This window comes from Lathamus discolor, chromosome 4 (assembly GCF_037157495.1).
Source record: "Lathamus discolor isolate bLatDis1 chromosome 4, bLatDis1.hap1, whole genome shotgun sequence".
Taxonomy (NCBI): Eukaryota; Metazoa; Chordata; class Aves; order Psittaciformes; family Psittacidae; genus Lathamus; species Lathamus discolor.
In genome coordinates this window covers 106,888,403-106,904,515 of record NC_088887.1, presented here as the reverse complement: position 1 = coordinate 106,904,515, position 16,113 = coordinate 106,888,403, and the positions used below count along the sequence as shown (strand labels likewise).

General features: G+C 40.1%; 1 protein-coding gene across 2 annotated transcripts in view; it reads right to left on the bottom strand.

The window, feature by feature from the left end:
• Positions 1-201: 201 nt before the first annotated feature.
• LNX2 (ligand of numb-protein X 2) overlaps positions 202-16,113 on the bottom strand; it is a 54,912-nt gene continuing 39,000 nt past the window's right edge. For both annotated transcript variants that reach the window (XM_065678474.1, XM_065678475.1), the window contains exons 4-10: positions 15,544-15,743; positions 11,512-11,883; positions 10,105-10,251; positions 9,120-9,297; positions 7,125-7,356; positions 5,167-5,325; positions 202-2,617 (exon numbers count right to left, since the gene is read on the bottom strand). In XM_065678474.1, coding sequence (XP_065534546.1) covers positions 2,482-2,617; positions 5,167-5,325; positions 7,125-7,356; positions 9,120-9,297; positions 10,105-10,251; positions 11,512-11,883; positions 15,544-15,743 — 1,424 coding nt within the window. In that variant the 3' untranslated portion in view covers positions 202-2,481. The remainder of the gene's footprint in view (positions 2,618-5,166; positions 5,326-7,124; positions 7,357-9,119; positions 9,298-10,104; positions 10,252-11,511; positions 11,884-15,543; positions 15,744-16,113) is intronic.

Here is a 16,113-nt window from a genome sequence, read left to right as displayed (position 1 = left end):
TCACCTCTGCTTTAGAAACGCTCCTCAGCGTGGAATTACTGGTTAAACAGCTGGTACATTACCCTGCTGGGATGAGCATGCCCTCAGACTCTTTTGGTACATTCACTAACTAATGTATGATAAATCACAGCAGGAAATAAAAATACCTTTAAACCCAGTCTGATATCTTTTGCAAAGAGACAATGGTTTGAGTTACTACAATGAGTAGAATGAACTTTTATTTTCACTCATCCTCCATTAATACCATACAATTAGAATGCAATATCTGGAAAGAAAAATAACCTTGAAATAATTTAAAACAGAAGGCACAGAAAACCAAACCCAACTATGCAGCTACAAGAGAAAGAGGGGAAAATGGTTCAGGAAGGGAATTAATTCAGAAAGGTTTTCTGGCTAGACGTTCTGATCAAAAGCTACAGCTCACAGAAACAAAACCGCACAAGTTTAAGCTAACCCATGCTTTTCTTACATACACATATAAAAGAGAAAAAAAAAATCTAAAAATCTGAGTTTTGCAGGGTTTTGAATGAAAAGTGTCATTTCAAAAATATTAATTAAAAAAAACCCCAAACATTAAATCTAGTACACATGTCAAAACCTTCCCTATGCTCTACACTAAGATGTACCGTACCAAAAAAATCTGCATTAAGAGCAAAGCATACAGTTAAACAGCATCTGGGGACGTGAGGAAACTGATTCTCAAATCAATTAGAGTATCAAAGAAGTTTGGTATTTGCTTCAGAAACAAAGATTCTCAGTATAGTAATATACTGCAGAGGACATTCTTTAGTGTTTTAATGTTATGAAATGAAACTGATACATCATAGAGAGAAACAAAACCACTTCATTCGTATGAGATTTGTAGGTTGTTTTTTTTTTTTTGCAAAAGAGTAACTTTATTTCTTTTGAAAACAAAGCTACTGGGATTAATGACATGCGATAATATGCCCCGATATTATACCAGCTAAGATGGAAAATAAAGTTCATGCTTCACAATTGAAATATGCTGTGATTCTCAAATACATTCTCTGGTAATGAATACTACAATACAGAGGTCATTCATAAAATCAGTGCAGGTTGGGAACCTGCTTTATAAATGAAGCTCTTTTTCAAATTTGCAGAACACTGACAACACAGAGGGTCAGCTCCAGGTCAGCACATTTCTTTCTGTGCTCCACCACTCTTTTCTTAAACAAATGGGTGCTTAGCCTACAAATATCATGGAAAGGCAAAGTCTACAAGTTACAGGTTGGCTTGTAAAAATACTAAATACAATCCAAGAGAAACAGTATTACTCTACTGACAACTTAATAGCAGGTGCTCTCTAAAGGAAAGTAAAATAATATCCTGAAATGCAAGAGAGATGGTTCCAGCATTTGGTATCAAGGCAGTTGCACATTTGCCGGGAGGTGACAGAATAAGCGTGAACTTTGCAGCTTGCTTTGCGCTTGGACTTGAATTCAAAGAGCCTTCCTTTTAGTCTGCCCACTGGTAAACCATAGTGTATGGTTTCTTAATAGGTTGCTTTTTCCCTGGAAATAATTCTCTCGTTTAGAAAGTACAAGTCAAAGTATTTTTTCCACACATGAACAAAGGGAGTTGACAACTACCATAGAAACGGTAAAAATGATCTTTGTAAAAATGTTCATCAAAATTCTCTGACATAGCAAAACATTCATTTGTAAAGTAAAGTCTAATACTGCAAGCCACTCACTCAAAGGCGACCTTGGGCACGTGTATTCTTGCCAGCGTTGCAACAGTAATTACTTCCATATTTCTTGCCACTATAGGATACAAACTCTGTAATATATTAAAGTTTCCTAACAAAGAGTCCAATTATTGCACTTTATAAAAATTCCAGTAATATCAGGCTTTTGTCCTACTTTTCTATGAACACTGATGCCCTGCATGAAAAATCTGGGGGACCAAGTAATTTCTGGTGAGTAGATGGATTGCATGAATCAGTCTGAAATACTGAATCAAAATTGGAAAAGCTTATGCAATGAAGAGACGTACCTTTGGAAACGGATTTTGATTCATAGCAGCAGATAGATGCGTCGTTCTGGTACTGACACATGTTCTTTTTGCAGGGAAGAATGGGCACATGGCTATTACGTTTATATACCACATATAACTTCAGGACTGCACAGAGAAACCCGAAGAACCACTAAATTCTTCTGCTAATTTTACAAGCCTGATGGGGAAAGCTCAATGGCAGCTGTACCAGAGTGGGAGTTTCTCTGTGGGCTCATGTATATTTGCATTTGCGTCAGCAATAGATATATAGCAAACAGAAATGGCTATTTCAGGATGGAAAGATATACAGAGTAAGTCTGAGAGGCCTGTAAAAAAAAAAGGAAAATACAGCAGTTTTGGCCCTGCTTATAACCAGCTGTATCAACAGGGAAAAAGAGGATAGAGGAGATTTTTGTGCCAGCTATCTAGAAAAAGATGCTACTTGAACAGAAGTGATCCGCAACTCTATATGAGGCTTCCAGGCCAACAAATCACGGTTAAAGTTACTTTGTTCCTCTGCTCCTTCAGCATGGGAACAAGTGCAGAATGGCTCATTCCGACTGTGGATAGTCCATTTACAGCAACAATCATATCGCCACACCTAAAAAACACAAGAAGAAGAAAACCAAATGATGACTACTGCTCTGCAGTAACTAGTACACACCAACAAACACTTCATTGCTGGGGTGATGGTTCTGCATCGGTTGGAACCCGAAGAAGTTCAATTTTAAGTCTGTTTTACTACTGAGACTCATCTGGGAAATTCCCAAATCACCACACTTCAATTCTAATACAAAGATAGTTCTGCATTAAGAGCTAACCTGTATAGAAACATGAAAAAAGAGATTTGGAAAGATCTAATGGCGTCAAGAGAAGATAATGAGATAGCATGTGCATGACAGAACCATTTCTGTTTGTTTGTGTGGATTATAACACATTTACACCAAGCATGCCTTCACTGTAGGAGGTGTAACTAAAGATACTTATGGTTACCAACTGAAAACCTTGTTTTCAGGGGCTTACAATTTTGTCAAACATAACCATTTGGCTTGAAACCGCCCTCAGCAGATGGTTCAACTGAGCAGCTGTAGCATCTCTGTGTTTTGAAGCAGGGAGCAGAAACTTGGGAGGATGCTGTTTGTCAGCCTTGAGAAAACTGACCTCAAAGGGTCAAGTTCCAGTTTTCACAATTTCAAGAGAAGCTTCAAAAAAGCACCTTCCTATACTGAGCATGCCCCATCTCCAAGCATCTCCTTTCTGCGACTTGAGTGTGTGGCACCCACCAGAGCAGTCAAACACACCCCTGGAGATCACACAGGGCTCCTCCAGAAAGTGACCCTCCCAGCTATTGGCAGCACCAAAATGGACAGCAAAGTGATGCTTTCCTGGTGCCCTCCACTAAGGTGGAGCAGAGGAAGAAGAGTCTGTGTGACCAACATCAGTCAAATGTGCATTCAGAAGGCCTTCTCTGCCTAAAAGAAGGTACCCCTCACCCAAACCACTGAGTGGGGTCTCACTCACCCAGCCTTTCTGCTGAAGTAATTTCATCTTCTATAAAACAACACCAGACACATCATTTCATGTCAAAAAACCGTATTAACTATTGAACTATGATGTTATTTACTTTTTTCCTCCCCAGCCTAACAAAATATTTAGATAATTTAAACAAAATAGAACAGCTTCAAAAAGAACTGCCCCACAATAACTCATGGTGCAGGCTCTAATGAGCTTTCCCTTGCTGATGGCCCATTTTTAAGTCCATATTCTCAGTGATTCAGAACATTCAAACATTACACAAGAGCATCTTTTCCATTCCTTACAAGGGGATAAGTGTGACCACAGCCACTCTTCCCCTCTTCTTAAGAATGATTCTTGAATTTACATTTGTATGAATACTCCCAGTTATTAAGTCCCCAATCTGAAATTATTTACTTTGGGTTGAACAGAGATCTTTAAATTAATCCAAACTGTTCCACAGTTGGCAAAAGAAATGTAATTTTCTATTCAGCCAAGCTATTTCTTCATTTATTTATTTAGTCATTGAACTGAAAAATCAATTACTGTCAAGGCTCTAGGCATAAGTACATTTTTTTGCTTAAGTTACTTTGTAAGTAAATTTATGTGTAAAAATCATGCCATAAAACTTCAAGTTGCATATTCTTTACTACCACCTTCACAAAAAAAATGAGTAAGAGAACATCTTAAGAATACAATAGGAATACAATCCTACAATAGGAATTGTAGGTCAGCCTACAAGAGGCTAAGTTGCATATTTGAATACTAGACCTGGGGGTTGCATCCAAATATAATATGTAAGTAAAATCATATAATCTTTAAGGTCAGGAGGGACCTCAGGAAATCTATGGTCCCACCTTCTGCTCAAAGCAAGGTCAGCTATGAGACCTGACCAGGTCTCTCAGAGCTTTGTCCACTCTGGTCTCAGGAACCTCCAAGAGAAGAGGCCATACAACTTGTGCCACTGCCTGACCACCCTCATGGCACCCTCCTTATAACCAATCTCTATCTCTTTTGTTCAACATGTGCCCACTGCTGCTTTTTTGCCCCACAGCACTGTGAAAAGTCTGAGCTCTGTTTCCTTGACCATCTCCTTGCAGGTCCTGGAAGGGGCTGTAAACTGCCCTTGAAGCCCTCTTCTTATGGAGCAGATACTCCAGCTCCCACCATCTCAGGGGCCTTTGCTGAACTTGCCTCATGAACGTGCCTCATTTTCATTGTCTGCCCTGCCAACTAATGACTCAGGGTACTGGCATGGGGACTCAGTTCCTTAAAGATCTTTTCAGAGGTCTTTTTCATCTACTTTCTTGCCCTTCTGCTAAAGCAGCAGCACACCTCTTCAGCACCAGTTTCCAGCAATAGCTTCAGAAGGCTATATAAAAGAATAAAGCAGTTTTCCCCACTTTATAGAAGTTGTGACTTTTTAGCTGTTCTCTAGGAAGACAAAAACGGTACAAACTAGCCAGTTCTGCACATACACATTTTGCAATGTCTCTTGGCCTAAAGAAGAGGCCAAGCACTAATGATCCCCACCCCAACATGCTGCAGTGTATTTCCTTTAGCAATTAATTGCAGCACCACATCACTATTTAAGTGTTGATTATTATTATTACTACTACTATTATTTTAGCTTACTTTAATCTTCCATCAAAGTATGCAGGAGTTCCAAGAACAATGGTTTTAATGAAGAAAGGCTGGTTTGTGTGGTTCTCCTCATAGCCACCAACGATGCTGAAACCCCAGCTCCCTAAATTGCTTCGCCGCAGTACCACGTCATGGCAGCTATGGAGGCAGCTGTGGAATGAAAGCACAGGATAGCTAGAGAAAAAGCCATGTATAGCACATATAGATATTTCTGTAGCAGGCACAACACCTGCTGTCTCATCATTACCACTGTGCCAAGCATGGAAGAGAAGGGGAGGAATGGTGATTAGATTAGACTTCTGTTCCCAGAGTAATTTCACTATATTTAAACCAAATACCAAAAAACCCCTACAATCTTGAGACATAAAAGTGGTTTAAAGAAATAATGCAGTGCTAGAATAATTACTTCAACACAGTTAACTCTGTAATCTGACAGTAATAGAGTGACATTTCAGGGATTTCACAGGTGGCAAGAATATGGGTGAAAAATGGATACCTGATGTGTTTAGTTTCCAAGCCAAAAATGCAGTGTGTTTTTCTTCCACACCCAGTCAGTTTAGGCTTTTTCTACTTCAAGTAATGATCTAAATATCCATGCACCATTTTGCTTCCTCTGAACTGATGCATCTCCAGTAAGGGAAATACAAATGCTTAACCATTTTATTACACAGAATGTAAATAGTGCAGTTCATGCTTCACCAACTGTACTGGTATATGTTATCTCCTGCAGTGAAAATTATTTCCTGTCAAATAAGTTGGCAATGACTGTGATTAAAAGCAAAACATCCTAGACAGTAACTTTTGGGTAAAAAAGATGCGAAGTTCTTTACTGAAGTACAACACTCCTCTAAAGAATAGCAGCACAACGCATAGCATAACTTTAGGAGCCACACATGAGCATCTGTAATATATAAGCAATAAGCCACTGTTGAAGCATGGAAAGGAAGTACATTTACCAAAACTGAGCTGTTTACTGAGATTAGGTTAACTCATTAATATTTGAATGGAAGAGAAATTAATTGATAGCAAAACTCAGGAAAAGTATGAAATCTTTGGAGGGCCAATACATGGTTCTCTTCAACTGCATTCTGCTACCAATATGCCTGGTTCTTACTGTGGCTTTATACTTCGACTACAGAACTGAGCCTGGTAGCTCTATCAGAGAGGGAGGAATTAACCTGCACACCTTGACTGAAGTCAACTACACTCCTTGCTTTAGTGGGAGCTCTTCTGGATAGCAAGCAATGCTGGAATAAGCTTATAGCTGTAGCCACAAGAGTGTGAAAAACAGAAGAGTTAAAATTAAACATTGTGATGTCCAGCAGACTGAACACTAGTGAAGGGGAGGGAGCTCACTGCAGATCTTGAAGAGATTTTGTATTTGGCAGAGATGGTAATGGGTTCTTGAAAAAAACCCATAGGAATTTGTAAGAGACCCATGTCAAGAGTCCATCAGAATGACAAGTTTGATCCATCCTAAGGTTATACACTTGATCTTGTAAATTTAAGTAAGCAAAGAGACACATGGATATATACTCTGTGGTTTTATTAACAATCTCTTTGGTTTTAGATATTCTATAGAAAGTTGTGGTTAAACAAGATGGCTTGTGTTCAATGAGAAGAATCCACACGGTTAGTTACTCAGGTTAGTGAAGGGATAAACCCAGTCTATTAATCTTCCAGTTTCCTACAGATACATTGCTCCAGCTCATAGTACACTTCGTAAACACACTGCCAAACAAGTAGGAAGGTGTCCCTGCCCATGGCAGGGGGGTTAGAACTAGATGATCTTTAAGGTCCCTTCCAAACCAAACCAGTCTATGATTCTATGAGACTGTCAGGCAGGCAGAAATAAAGGCAAATATGCTGCAGCTAACAAGTTCTATGCTTTTGTATCTTGGACTTAACTTACAACAGGGAACTAATTACTTTATCAATTAATTCTGTACCTTGGCAGTCCCAGCCACATGACCCAAGATGGTGACCAGCTGGCATCATATTCATTTTCACTGATGGTACTCAATTGCTCTTCATTAGCTTGGGGCTGTTCTTCTACAATCTGGACTTCCAGGGCTTTCAGGGCGACTACTGAAGAAGCAGCGCTAGCTTTCAGCATGGCCACCGCCTCGCTGTGACTTAGGTTAGTCAAATCAATGCCGTTGATGTCCAGCAGCACATCACCTGTTCAAAGCAGCGAGAACACACCAATCAGTCTGTCAGGGTCCTTTTTATCAACAGCACCACAGCACCTCCCACATCAGTTTCATTTGACACTGTATTTTTTGGAGCTGAGGCAGTCTGTACTAAAAGCCTGGGAATGTGAATACCTTACACTGCCAGTTTGAAAGATTAATGTACTGAACTACTAAGTTGCATCAGTATCATTTATTTCCACATAACACATCAAATGCTGTGACTTCTATGGTATATCACCCTGAAAATTTGAAATAGAAATTACCTAAACACCTCATCATCTCAGCTGCAACTGCTATTGCAGGTGCCACTACATAATGACTTCCAGTGGTGGATCTTAGGTCCACCCTAACTTTAAAAGAAAGGAAGAATTTTGGAAAGAACAGTACAGGCACCACAAAGTAACCAGCTCCTGTAGGTAAGTGAGTCTCCACAGAGTGTTCTAGATCTTCTGCTTTTTCTAAGCTGTTACTTAGAAGAACAAAAAGGAATTCAAAAACTTACTGGAAAGACTGGTACAAAACACAATCCATTAGAAGAAAGAAGCATCCCTACAAAGATAATCTGGGAAAAGTCAAAGCCACTAAAAAAACTGTCACAATTTTTATTTTATTTCAGAATATTTTTAAAAGCCTCAGGATGAAAACAAGGATTTTATTTACTGCCCAAGCAGTGACAGTCTTCTCTTTCACACAATGCCTCGCTTACTGATAAAAGCAGAAGTGCAAATGCCTGGGTCACATTTGGAATGAGGCTCATATTTGAAAAGCTTTTTTCCTCCCAAGGAAAGCTAAAGGTGAGGTGCAGCTGAACTTGAAATTACTTTTGTTGCTGCTATGGCTACTTTAATGTTATACAATGCAAGAGCAATTGTGATTCTTCTATCAAGTTTGTGTTGCACAGTAGTACAGAAAGAGCATACCCATTGGTATGTGGGTGTAAATCTCTCTCTCTCAGAAGCATATAAGGATGCTCCCACACTGTTCTTTTTAAACTTGCAATCTATGAAATTCATTTCCTAAATTTCTGTCCTAAAACAATCTGTAATTCTGTGAGCCCTGAACTGCAAAGATCCCATAGGCAGTCTTTGTTTTCCATATGTTTTAATCATCAAATCCTTTGCTGTCAAACAGGCAGGCCTGCCTTCTCCTATACTGAGTCTAACCTCCACCTCCTGGTTCCCTTCTGCAAAATGAGGAACAAGGACGGGTGCTATAGCACCCATGAAGACTGGCAAACCCAAGCTGCCCCAGAGGATAAGAAAGCATTCATGAACCAAGATGAACACTGACATAGCTCTCAGGGTAAACTTAGCGTGGGTGAGCTGCGGCCTGTCATCAGAGCATCTTTCCTGTTTAGATATTATACTGAGGAGCAGAGATTCTTCAGGCAGAACTGGGGCCCAGCCCACCCAATTAAACACAAAAACAGGATGCACGTACTATACAGTACAAAGCATCACACCAGACCCTCAGCTCAGGGGATTACCGTCAGCTTTAAAGAATTTAACCAGACATTTCCTGGTCTCAGCTGCTTCCCCTGCTATCGTTCTCTAAACATCCCTTTCCTAGAAAAGGGGGAAGTGTGATACTAAATACTGTATTTCCATTATTGAAACATAAAGAAAAGCATCCATCTGTGGCTGCTTCCTTACATCTGCAAGACGACTTTTGACACCACCTGACTCCAGAGACCCTATTATTCAACAAGCAATCAGAGGCCAACCGTGCCACAAGGAAGCCAGGCCCCACCTCGTTTAATCCTGCCGTCTCTTGCCAAGCACCCGTGAGGCTGTACGCTTGTCACGAAGATGGGCAGCTCGCCACTTTTGCTGCCTCTGCCTCCTGCCACTGTCATTCCCAGGGATTCGTGTGGCTCTTTTTTCACAGTAATGTGCTTTTCTTGGCATGTAACACACTGGGAGAGATCCTGTTTGACAAGGATAAATAACATTGTTAAAGAAAAATCGGAAAACACAACTAAATACAGCCCAATGCTATACTTAGGCACTTCAACAAAATGGTTTAAAAGCACTAAGTCGTGCAAATCAGCTTTGTCTGGATTTCCTCCAGGTCAGGGGGAGAAAAAAAAAAAAGCCCAAACCGAAACAAGCCATTCATGTAAATACTTCAGTATAGTCAGAAAGTTTATGAAGGACAATGCTGAAAATTTCCCTCCAGTTTCTCTCAGCATCCTACACTGGAATAAGCTAAATTCTATGACTGCTCTACAAAACCACATAGTCAAAAGATTAGCCACAAAACAGCAACGAATCTTTTGATGTCTCCATCAACATCAGCATTACCTCATTTATCAGTAGAATATGGCCTAGAACTACAAAGAAACTCCTGAGAAATGAAAATAAATGTGTTTTCATGGTGACAGAGACCATTTTAAAGTCCTTACTGGTTGCAGCCAGCAAAAGCAGCAACAAAAATATTAACATCCTTGAATGACAGCTCTCCCATGCAGCAGCTGTATGAGCTCAGAGAACTTGCTTCTTTCACTGCAGTCAGCTAATCCAGAAAAACACTGAAAAGCCATTGCACATCTTTTGCTCCCACTCCAGACATGATGCGGGACCTGAATACCTGGGAGTTGCTTGTCATTCTTTTTAAAAAGAAAGTTATGTAAAAAAGAAGATAAATCCCTTTCTTCCAGTCTTACCTTACTGCACACTTAGACAATAACGTAAGTAAAATAGTATTTATACCTCTTAGAGGGAGAAACACCAACCTTATGTGAGTTAGGTCGGCTGTGAAACTGCTGCTGGGACTGGTGTTGGTGTGGGCTGCTGTTGTGAGTCCCGGTGTCTCGAATAATACTGACTGTCTGTGACTTCAGGGGTCTAGAGATGATCAAGTTCACTCTCTCCCCACTAGCCTGTTGAATACATAAAGCAAAGTAATTAGCAAGACGGGATATTGATTATTAGCAGAGAGGGAGGAAAACAGATAGTGAAATATGCTGGAAATTTCCAGAGTCTTCAGATTTTGGTCAAAAGCTCTGAACACCTCTGGTACTTCCTTAAGAGACTTCAAAGAAAGAAGTCATACTAGAGCAGACTGTTAGATTCTGGAGTTAGGGGAGTATCAGGAGACTCAGTTACCAGATGTTAAACAAAACATCAATTCTTTCTATTGCTGCAAAACCACACCTCAATAAATAAAAGTCACCCAGCATAAAAATCTGATCACTTTATCAAAAAACTGGGAAACTGAAATTACAGTTCTCAAGATTGTTGTTATTTTCCTTTAACTGCAAGGGACGTTACTAAATTCATTCCTGAAACAAATATTTACTACTCATTTGCACTGCAGTTCTCTATATGATGATGGCCTAAGCAAAGATAACTCAACTAGACTGCAAGAACCTACTACCGGTCTATTTCAACTTTCCTAAAATCAGAGCAATTTTCACCAACAGCTCATCAGCAGAAAGCAGCAATGTGCTGCAGCTGTTTTCTTACAGACTGGGAGAAAGGCATGAAGTTAAGGTTTTCCTGTGGGAACAGAGAAGGGTCATATGTTACAATGCATCAACCTTTGGGTAATATCTGTGTCCAGTTCAGAGCCAGACATTGGGAACAGCCCTTTCTTGAACACTCAGAAAATGAGTTTTACTGCACAGGACTCATGTAAGACCTATTTTTTTGCTTCCCAGATGCTATCTATTTGCCTCTATGAAGTCTGACAAATCACTTCCCTGTTTTAACCCCAATTCCAGGCACAGGCAAATCAATACAAAACAAAGCCCACTTTTATAGAGCTTACTGAGAGATTTAAGCTATGATTTATACATAATAATAATCCTTTTTTTTTTTCCCCTCTCTTTTCTGCTAAGCAATAGGCTATATGCTTGCTTGTAGTAACTCCTTGCTCGAATGATCAGTCTTCTAACCTTCAGGCTGTATGCCAGGGAAGACTAAAGCACTTTTCATTTCTGAGGAGGTAAAGTTCATTCTGCTAGGTGCCAAAGCAGGTCCTGTTTTGCACTATTATTTCCAAAACATAAATCACAGCAAATTGCATTGCTGCAGGCTTTTAGGCATTACACAAGCTGTTCTGTCTGGACAGCCTCTACCCCAGGCTTTGCCCAAGAAATAAAGCTGAGCTAAGGACTCAGGTAGGGAATACAGATTACCTGTATAACCTGAGCAGCAAGCTCAGGTGTCCCGTGCTTCAAGTCATGTCCATTAATTGCAAGTACGCGGTCATTGCTGCAGAGCCTGCCATCTTGAGCAGCCAACCCCCCTTCCAAAAGGTCGAGAATAAAGACCCCTGGCTCATCTGTTCTGCGCACAAGTTTAATGCCAAGCTGCTCACTGGAGTCGCGCTTGTGCAGCGTCACTTGAAAGCTGTCTTCCCGCAAGGAGCTGGTGGTGTCTGCATGGTTGTGTGTGCGGCTCCCATACCGCCTCTCTCGCAGCACAGTGAGGTGCAGCACTGAGCAAGGCTGGGAGAGCACAGCTCGAGCATGGTTGTGGGACACATTGCTTATGTCAAAGCTGTTGACCTGAAAAGCAACAACAACAATGAAACTGGAATGATATTTTCATGTGTTTTATTGTTCCTGGTTATGCCCTTTCCAAACTAAATTCAGAGTTCACTTCAAAACTAACCGTAGAGCAACCTACATATCTGACCCTACCAAGCTTTCTCTCTCATCATTCCATCCTCTCCTGCGAACCCACTTGATTGCTCAATCTGCAAGCCTACCTTTAGATTGGAAAAGATCCTTAAGATTACTGAGTACAACTATTAACCCAGCACTGCCAAATTCACCCCTAAGCCATGTCCCTAAATGCCACATCTTTTAAATACCTCCAGGGATGATGACTCCACCACTTCCCTGGGCAGCCTGTTCCGATGCTCAATAATCCTTTTGTTAAAGAAGTTTTTCCTAACATCCAATCTCAACCTCCCTGGTGCAGCTTGAGGCTTTTTCCCACAAAGATGACATCTCTCTAGGTCAACAACTTCTGTCATCACACTCTAGGGTTTTTTGTTTTCGTGGTCTCCTACACTTGCCTTCCTTAGGTCTTTATGTTGTTTGCTCTCCATGACAAGAACTTTGCATGGGCTTTCAGTATCAAGTCCAGCTTTAAAATAATAGCTATAAATAGAATGCATCAAAATCTCTGAAGAAAGCCTATGTCTAACAATATGCAGTACTTCCATGATGTGAAAAATTGAAAAAACCCCAAACACCTTGAAATTCAGAATACTGAAGTTTGTTCATTATTCTATTCTATTTCAATATTCTATTTCAATAAAAAAAAAAAAAAAGGCTGTACAAGTTCTCAAGTCTTAGCATGAAATTAGGACATTTTTCACTGACTTCAACTAGGTCAGCTTCAGACTTATAACCTGTTATCGCTCAAAACTCAGTTCTAAATGAAAAACAGATTAAACTTTCCCTCCCTATTACCCTCCTGTATTTCTTACGTCACTCATTGATACCAAGATCAGTAATTTTCAGTCATTTCTTGTGCTATAAAGTTAAGATAAAAATTGACAGTGCAATGAGATTTGGCAGAAAACAGGAGAGCCACAAAACCCAGCACAAAAGCTGTGTTTGCCTTGTTTCATAAGATGGGGTTTAAAGTCAACAGTACAACTTCATCCTTAGCATGTATTGTGCCCTGATGGAGGAACCCCTGCCCCATAATTTCAGCAGAGAGAAACTAACACCAGATGAACTATACTGACCTGCCTTAGCTAAGTCTTTTAATGCTCTGCAGTGCAATCTCAGTTAAAATAGAAACTTGCAGCTTCCTACCATATAATAGCAATATTAACACTTAAAAAAATAGAAAGGGAAAGGACCTGATCTATGTACAACAGCCACCACATTTACATCACACATCTGACTGGAGGAGTTCCGAGAGGTCAATGTCAAACCACAAAGCCATGGTGGTTTCAGCACGTTGAAGGGGTAGTTGCACCTTTCCTGAGCCACCTCCACCTCCAGCCCAACACCAGCACAAAGGTGCTACTCCCAGCAGCACTGTGAGCTCACACACCAAACCATGGCCATATCCTGGTCTGCTGCTGCCCTGAGACAGGTTGTAACCTTGGGCAAAGGAAGAAGAGGCACAGCTAAGAGAAATAACATTTAGAGCTGCCACCTGCAAAACCAACTAGAACTCATCCATCAAGAGCCCTTAAATTAAATCTAGTTTTATTTTTAGCTATACTTATTATACTTTATTACTTTTATTACTTATACCTTAGCTAGCTAAAGTAAATAGGTAAAAAATGGAAGCATTCAAAGGGCACAGAAGAATATATGTGATAATACGTAATTCTTCTGTCTACAAGGCAGTTAACTATTTCAGAATCAAACAGCATTTCTGGGGGAAGGAGATTCTCATTAGGATATGTTTTGTGTGAATTACAGTCACAGTTTAGCTCAAAAAAGGGACAATTTGTAGACCATTTTGAAAATATCAGGCACCTATCTATACCCTGCAGACAACATGCGCTTTTATGTAGCTGCTACTAAATGGTGCTCCCTCAGATCTTAGAAGGGTAATACTTATTGTTTGACTGGGCAAGAAAATGCTGAGTTTAACCTAGCAGTCCTTTCTGGCTTTCTTTTAGTTCTTTGCTGCTCATAAAAGCATTTGAAGCCATTTGCAGCAATATCTGACTGGAGTGTGCATGCTGAGCTGCATCGAACTCTGCACTTAATTAAAGCCGGCAGAGACTGAGCCTGGGCATTTAAACACAACAGTTCAGCACCTGCATGGGTAAATTTAAAGCAGTAAGATATTGTATCTTCCAAAAAGTTTGGCTTTTACCTCCTGAACCCCTCCCATGGTGTGACTGAAGGACTCTTGTGGATACCACCCTAGCATCTGAAAGCCCCAATGCCAGCACATTGATAGAGAAGACACTGCAGCTTACAAATCCCATTCATACCCATTTATCGCCACTTATGGCTTCAGAAACTACAACTGACACCTGCCCAAAGAGCAAGACCTTCCAAAACTTCACTGGAGCTCAAGCTCCCTGTTTTCTGGCAACCAAGGAGAGCGCCTGAATAACAGAATAAATTAGGTAGCATTCAGTGTCTGCAACTGCTTGTTAAAAAGGCAGCATTTTTGAAACCTCTTGGATTGCTTTCTCGGCCAGCCACTACGCTAACACCCCAACAGAGGAAAAAGGCACAATTTCTCTAAAGGGACTTTATTTTCTGAAGTGCAAACTTATTTTGTTCTAAGGGTAACTACAGTATTTAACCTACTTCTGTTGGCTTCACTTCAAGAAAGTGAAATGAAAAAGGCTGATACTACTTTTGGACTGATCTTAGACTATCAGATCAAAAGCAAACACTGTTATTGAAGTAATTTTGAAATGATGGTAATATTTTTGTTTCAGGTAGAATGATTAAAAATAGGAAAAAGCTGGAGGACTGTCCTGTTCATGTAGAACTCAGTTACTGCCATTCTTAAAGAGTCCTATAAGCAACTTTTTCCCCTAACACAAAATTAAAACTCCAGAATTAACACAATTTGATCTTTTTACACTGCCTGGGGCTAATTACATAAAACCGTGGCAAAAATACACACTTAAGCATAACCAGCTTAAATTTTAATTGTTTGGGGTAAAGGGCTGAAAAATATTTAAAGCACCTCACATCAGATCATGCCAGAAAAGAGTATCAGGGACTCTTTTACACACACTGAAAGATGCAGATCAGCTGCTTAGGGTACTGGAAGGTAACAGTGAAGCCAGATTAAGGTAAGAGTTTAGATGAAGTCAGCATCACAATCCACAGACTGCTTTCTACATAGCACAAATTATGCCAACTTGTTAGCCAGAAGTAACCTTGGGTTCCTACAGAAAGCATGCATAAATTTGGCATAAAGATCAAGTCCCGCAGCATTTAACAACAGAAAAATAAACTCATATTTTAAACACTGATAAGAGATGCTGAGGAGGAAAACTAATTCCAGGGACTGGTCCAACATACAGCATAAAACACGACAGCCTAAAGTGCTAGAAAAGGCTCTGCTCTGAATATTAATTTGCCTTCCAACTGATAATTGCAAAGCTAACATTTACACAACATAGTATGACAAGGAAAATCTCCCATCTCATTTAACAGGCGGTTCTGCGAGGAGTGAATGGAAAGCAAGCAGACAGAATACATAATTAGGTTTCATACTTGAAGTATTTGGTCTCCAGCAAGAAGTCTTCCATCTCTGGCAATGATCCCATCTCGATAAACCTCCTGAATGACAATGTTGATCAAAGGCGTTTCATTGCCACCCACTATGCTAATTCCTAATTCGATATAAGGATTGGACCGATGAATTTCAATAGTAGTGATCTCTCCTTCAGGCAAGGTAGGTGGCTGTTGATTTGCTGCCAATTATTTTTAAAAAGAAAGATGATTAATATCCTTTATACCTCATTCACTTTCAATAAAGCAAATCACCAAAGGACAATGTAGACAGGCCACATGACAACGGTTTAGCAACAAACTAAAACAAGTGCAATCATATTAGTTCCACTACTTGCAGGAACACTCAGCTTATCAAAACAGCTCTCTAATGACTAAGCAGCATCCACGCTTCCTGAAATGGGGCCATTTAGGTTGGAAAAGATATTTTGAACCCTCTGGATCCTGTCCTTTATTATAAATTTCATGCAGTTAATTCCCAATTGGGCCACTTATGTATTCACATTTGGTATTGATGATAAAAATGTTAGGGGTTACCCCACAGACCACGAC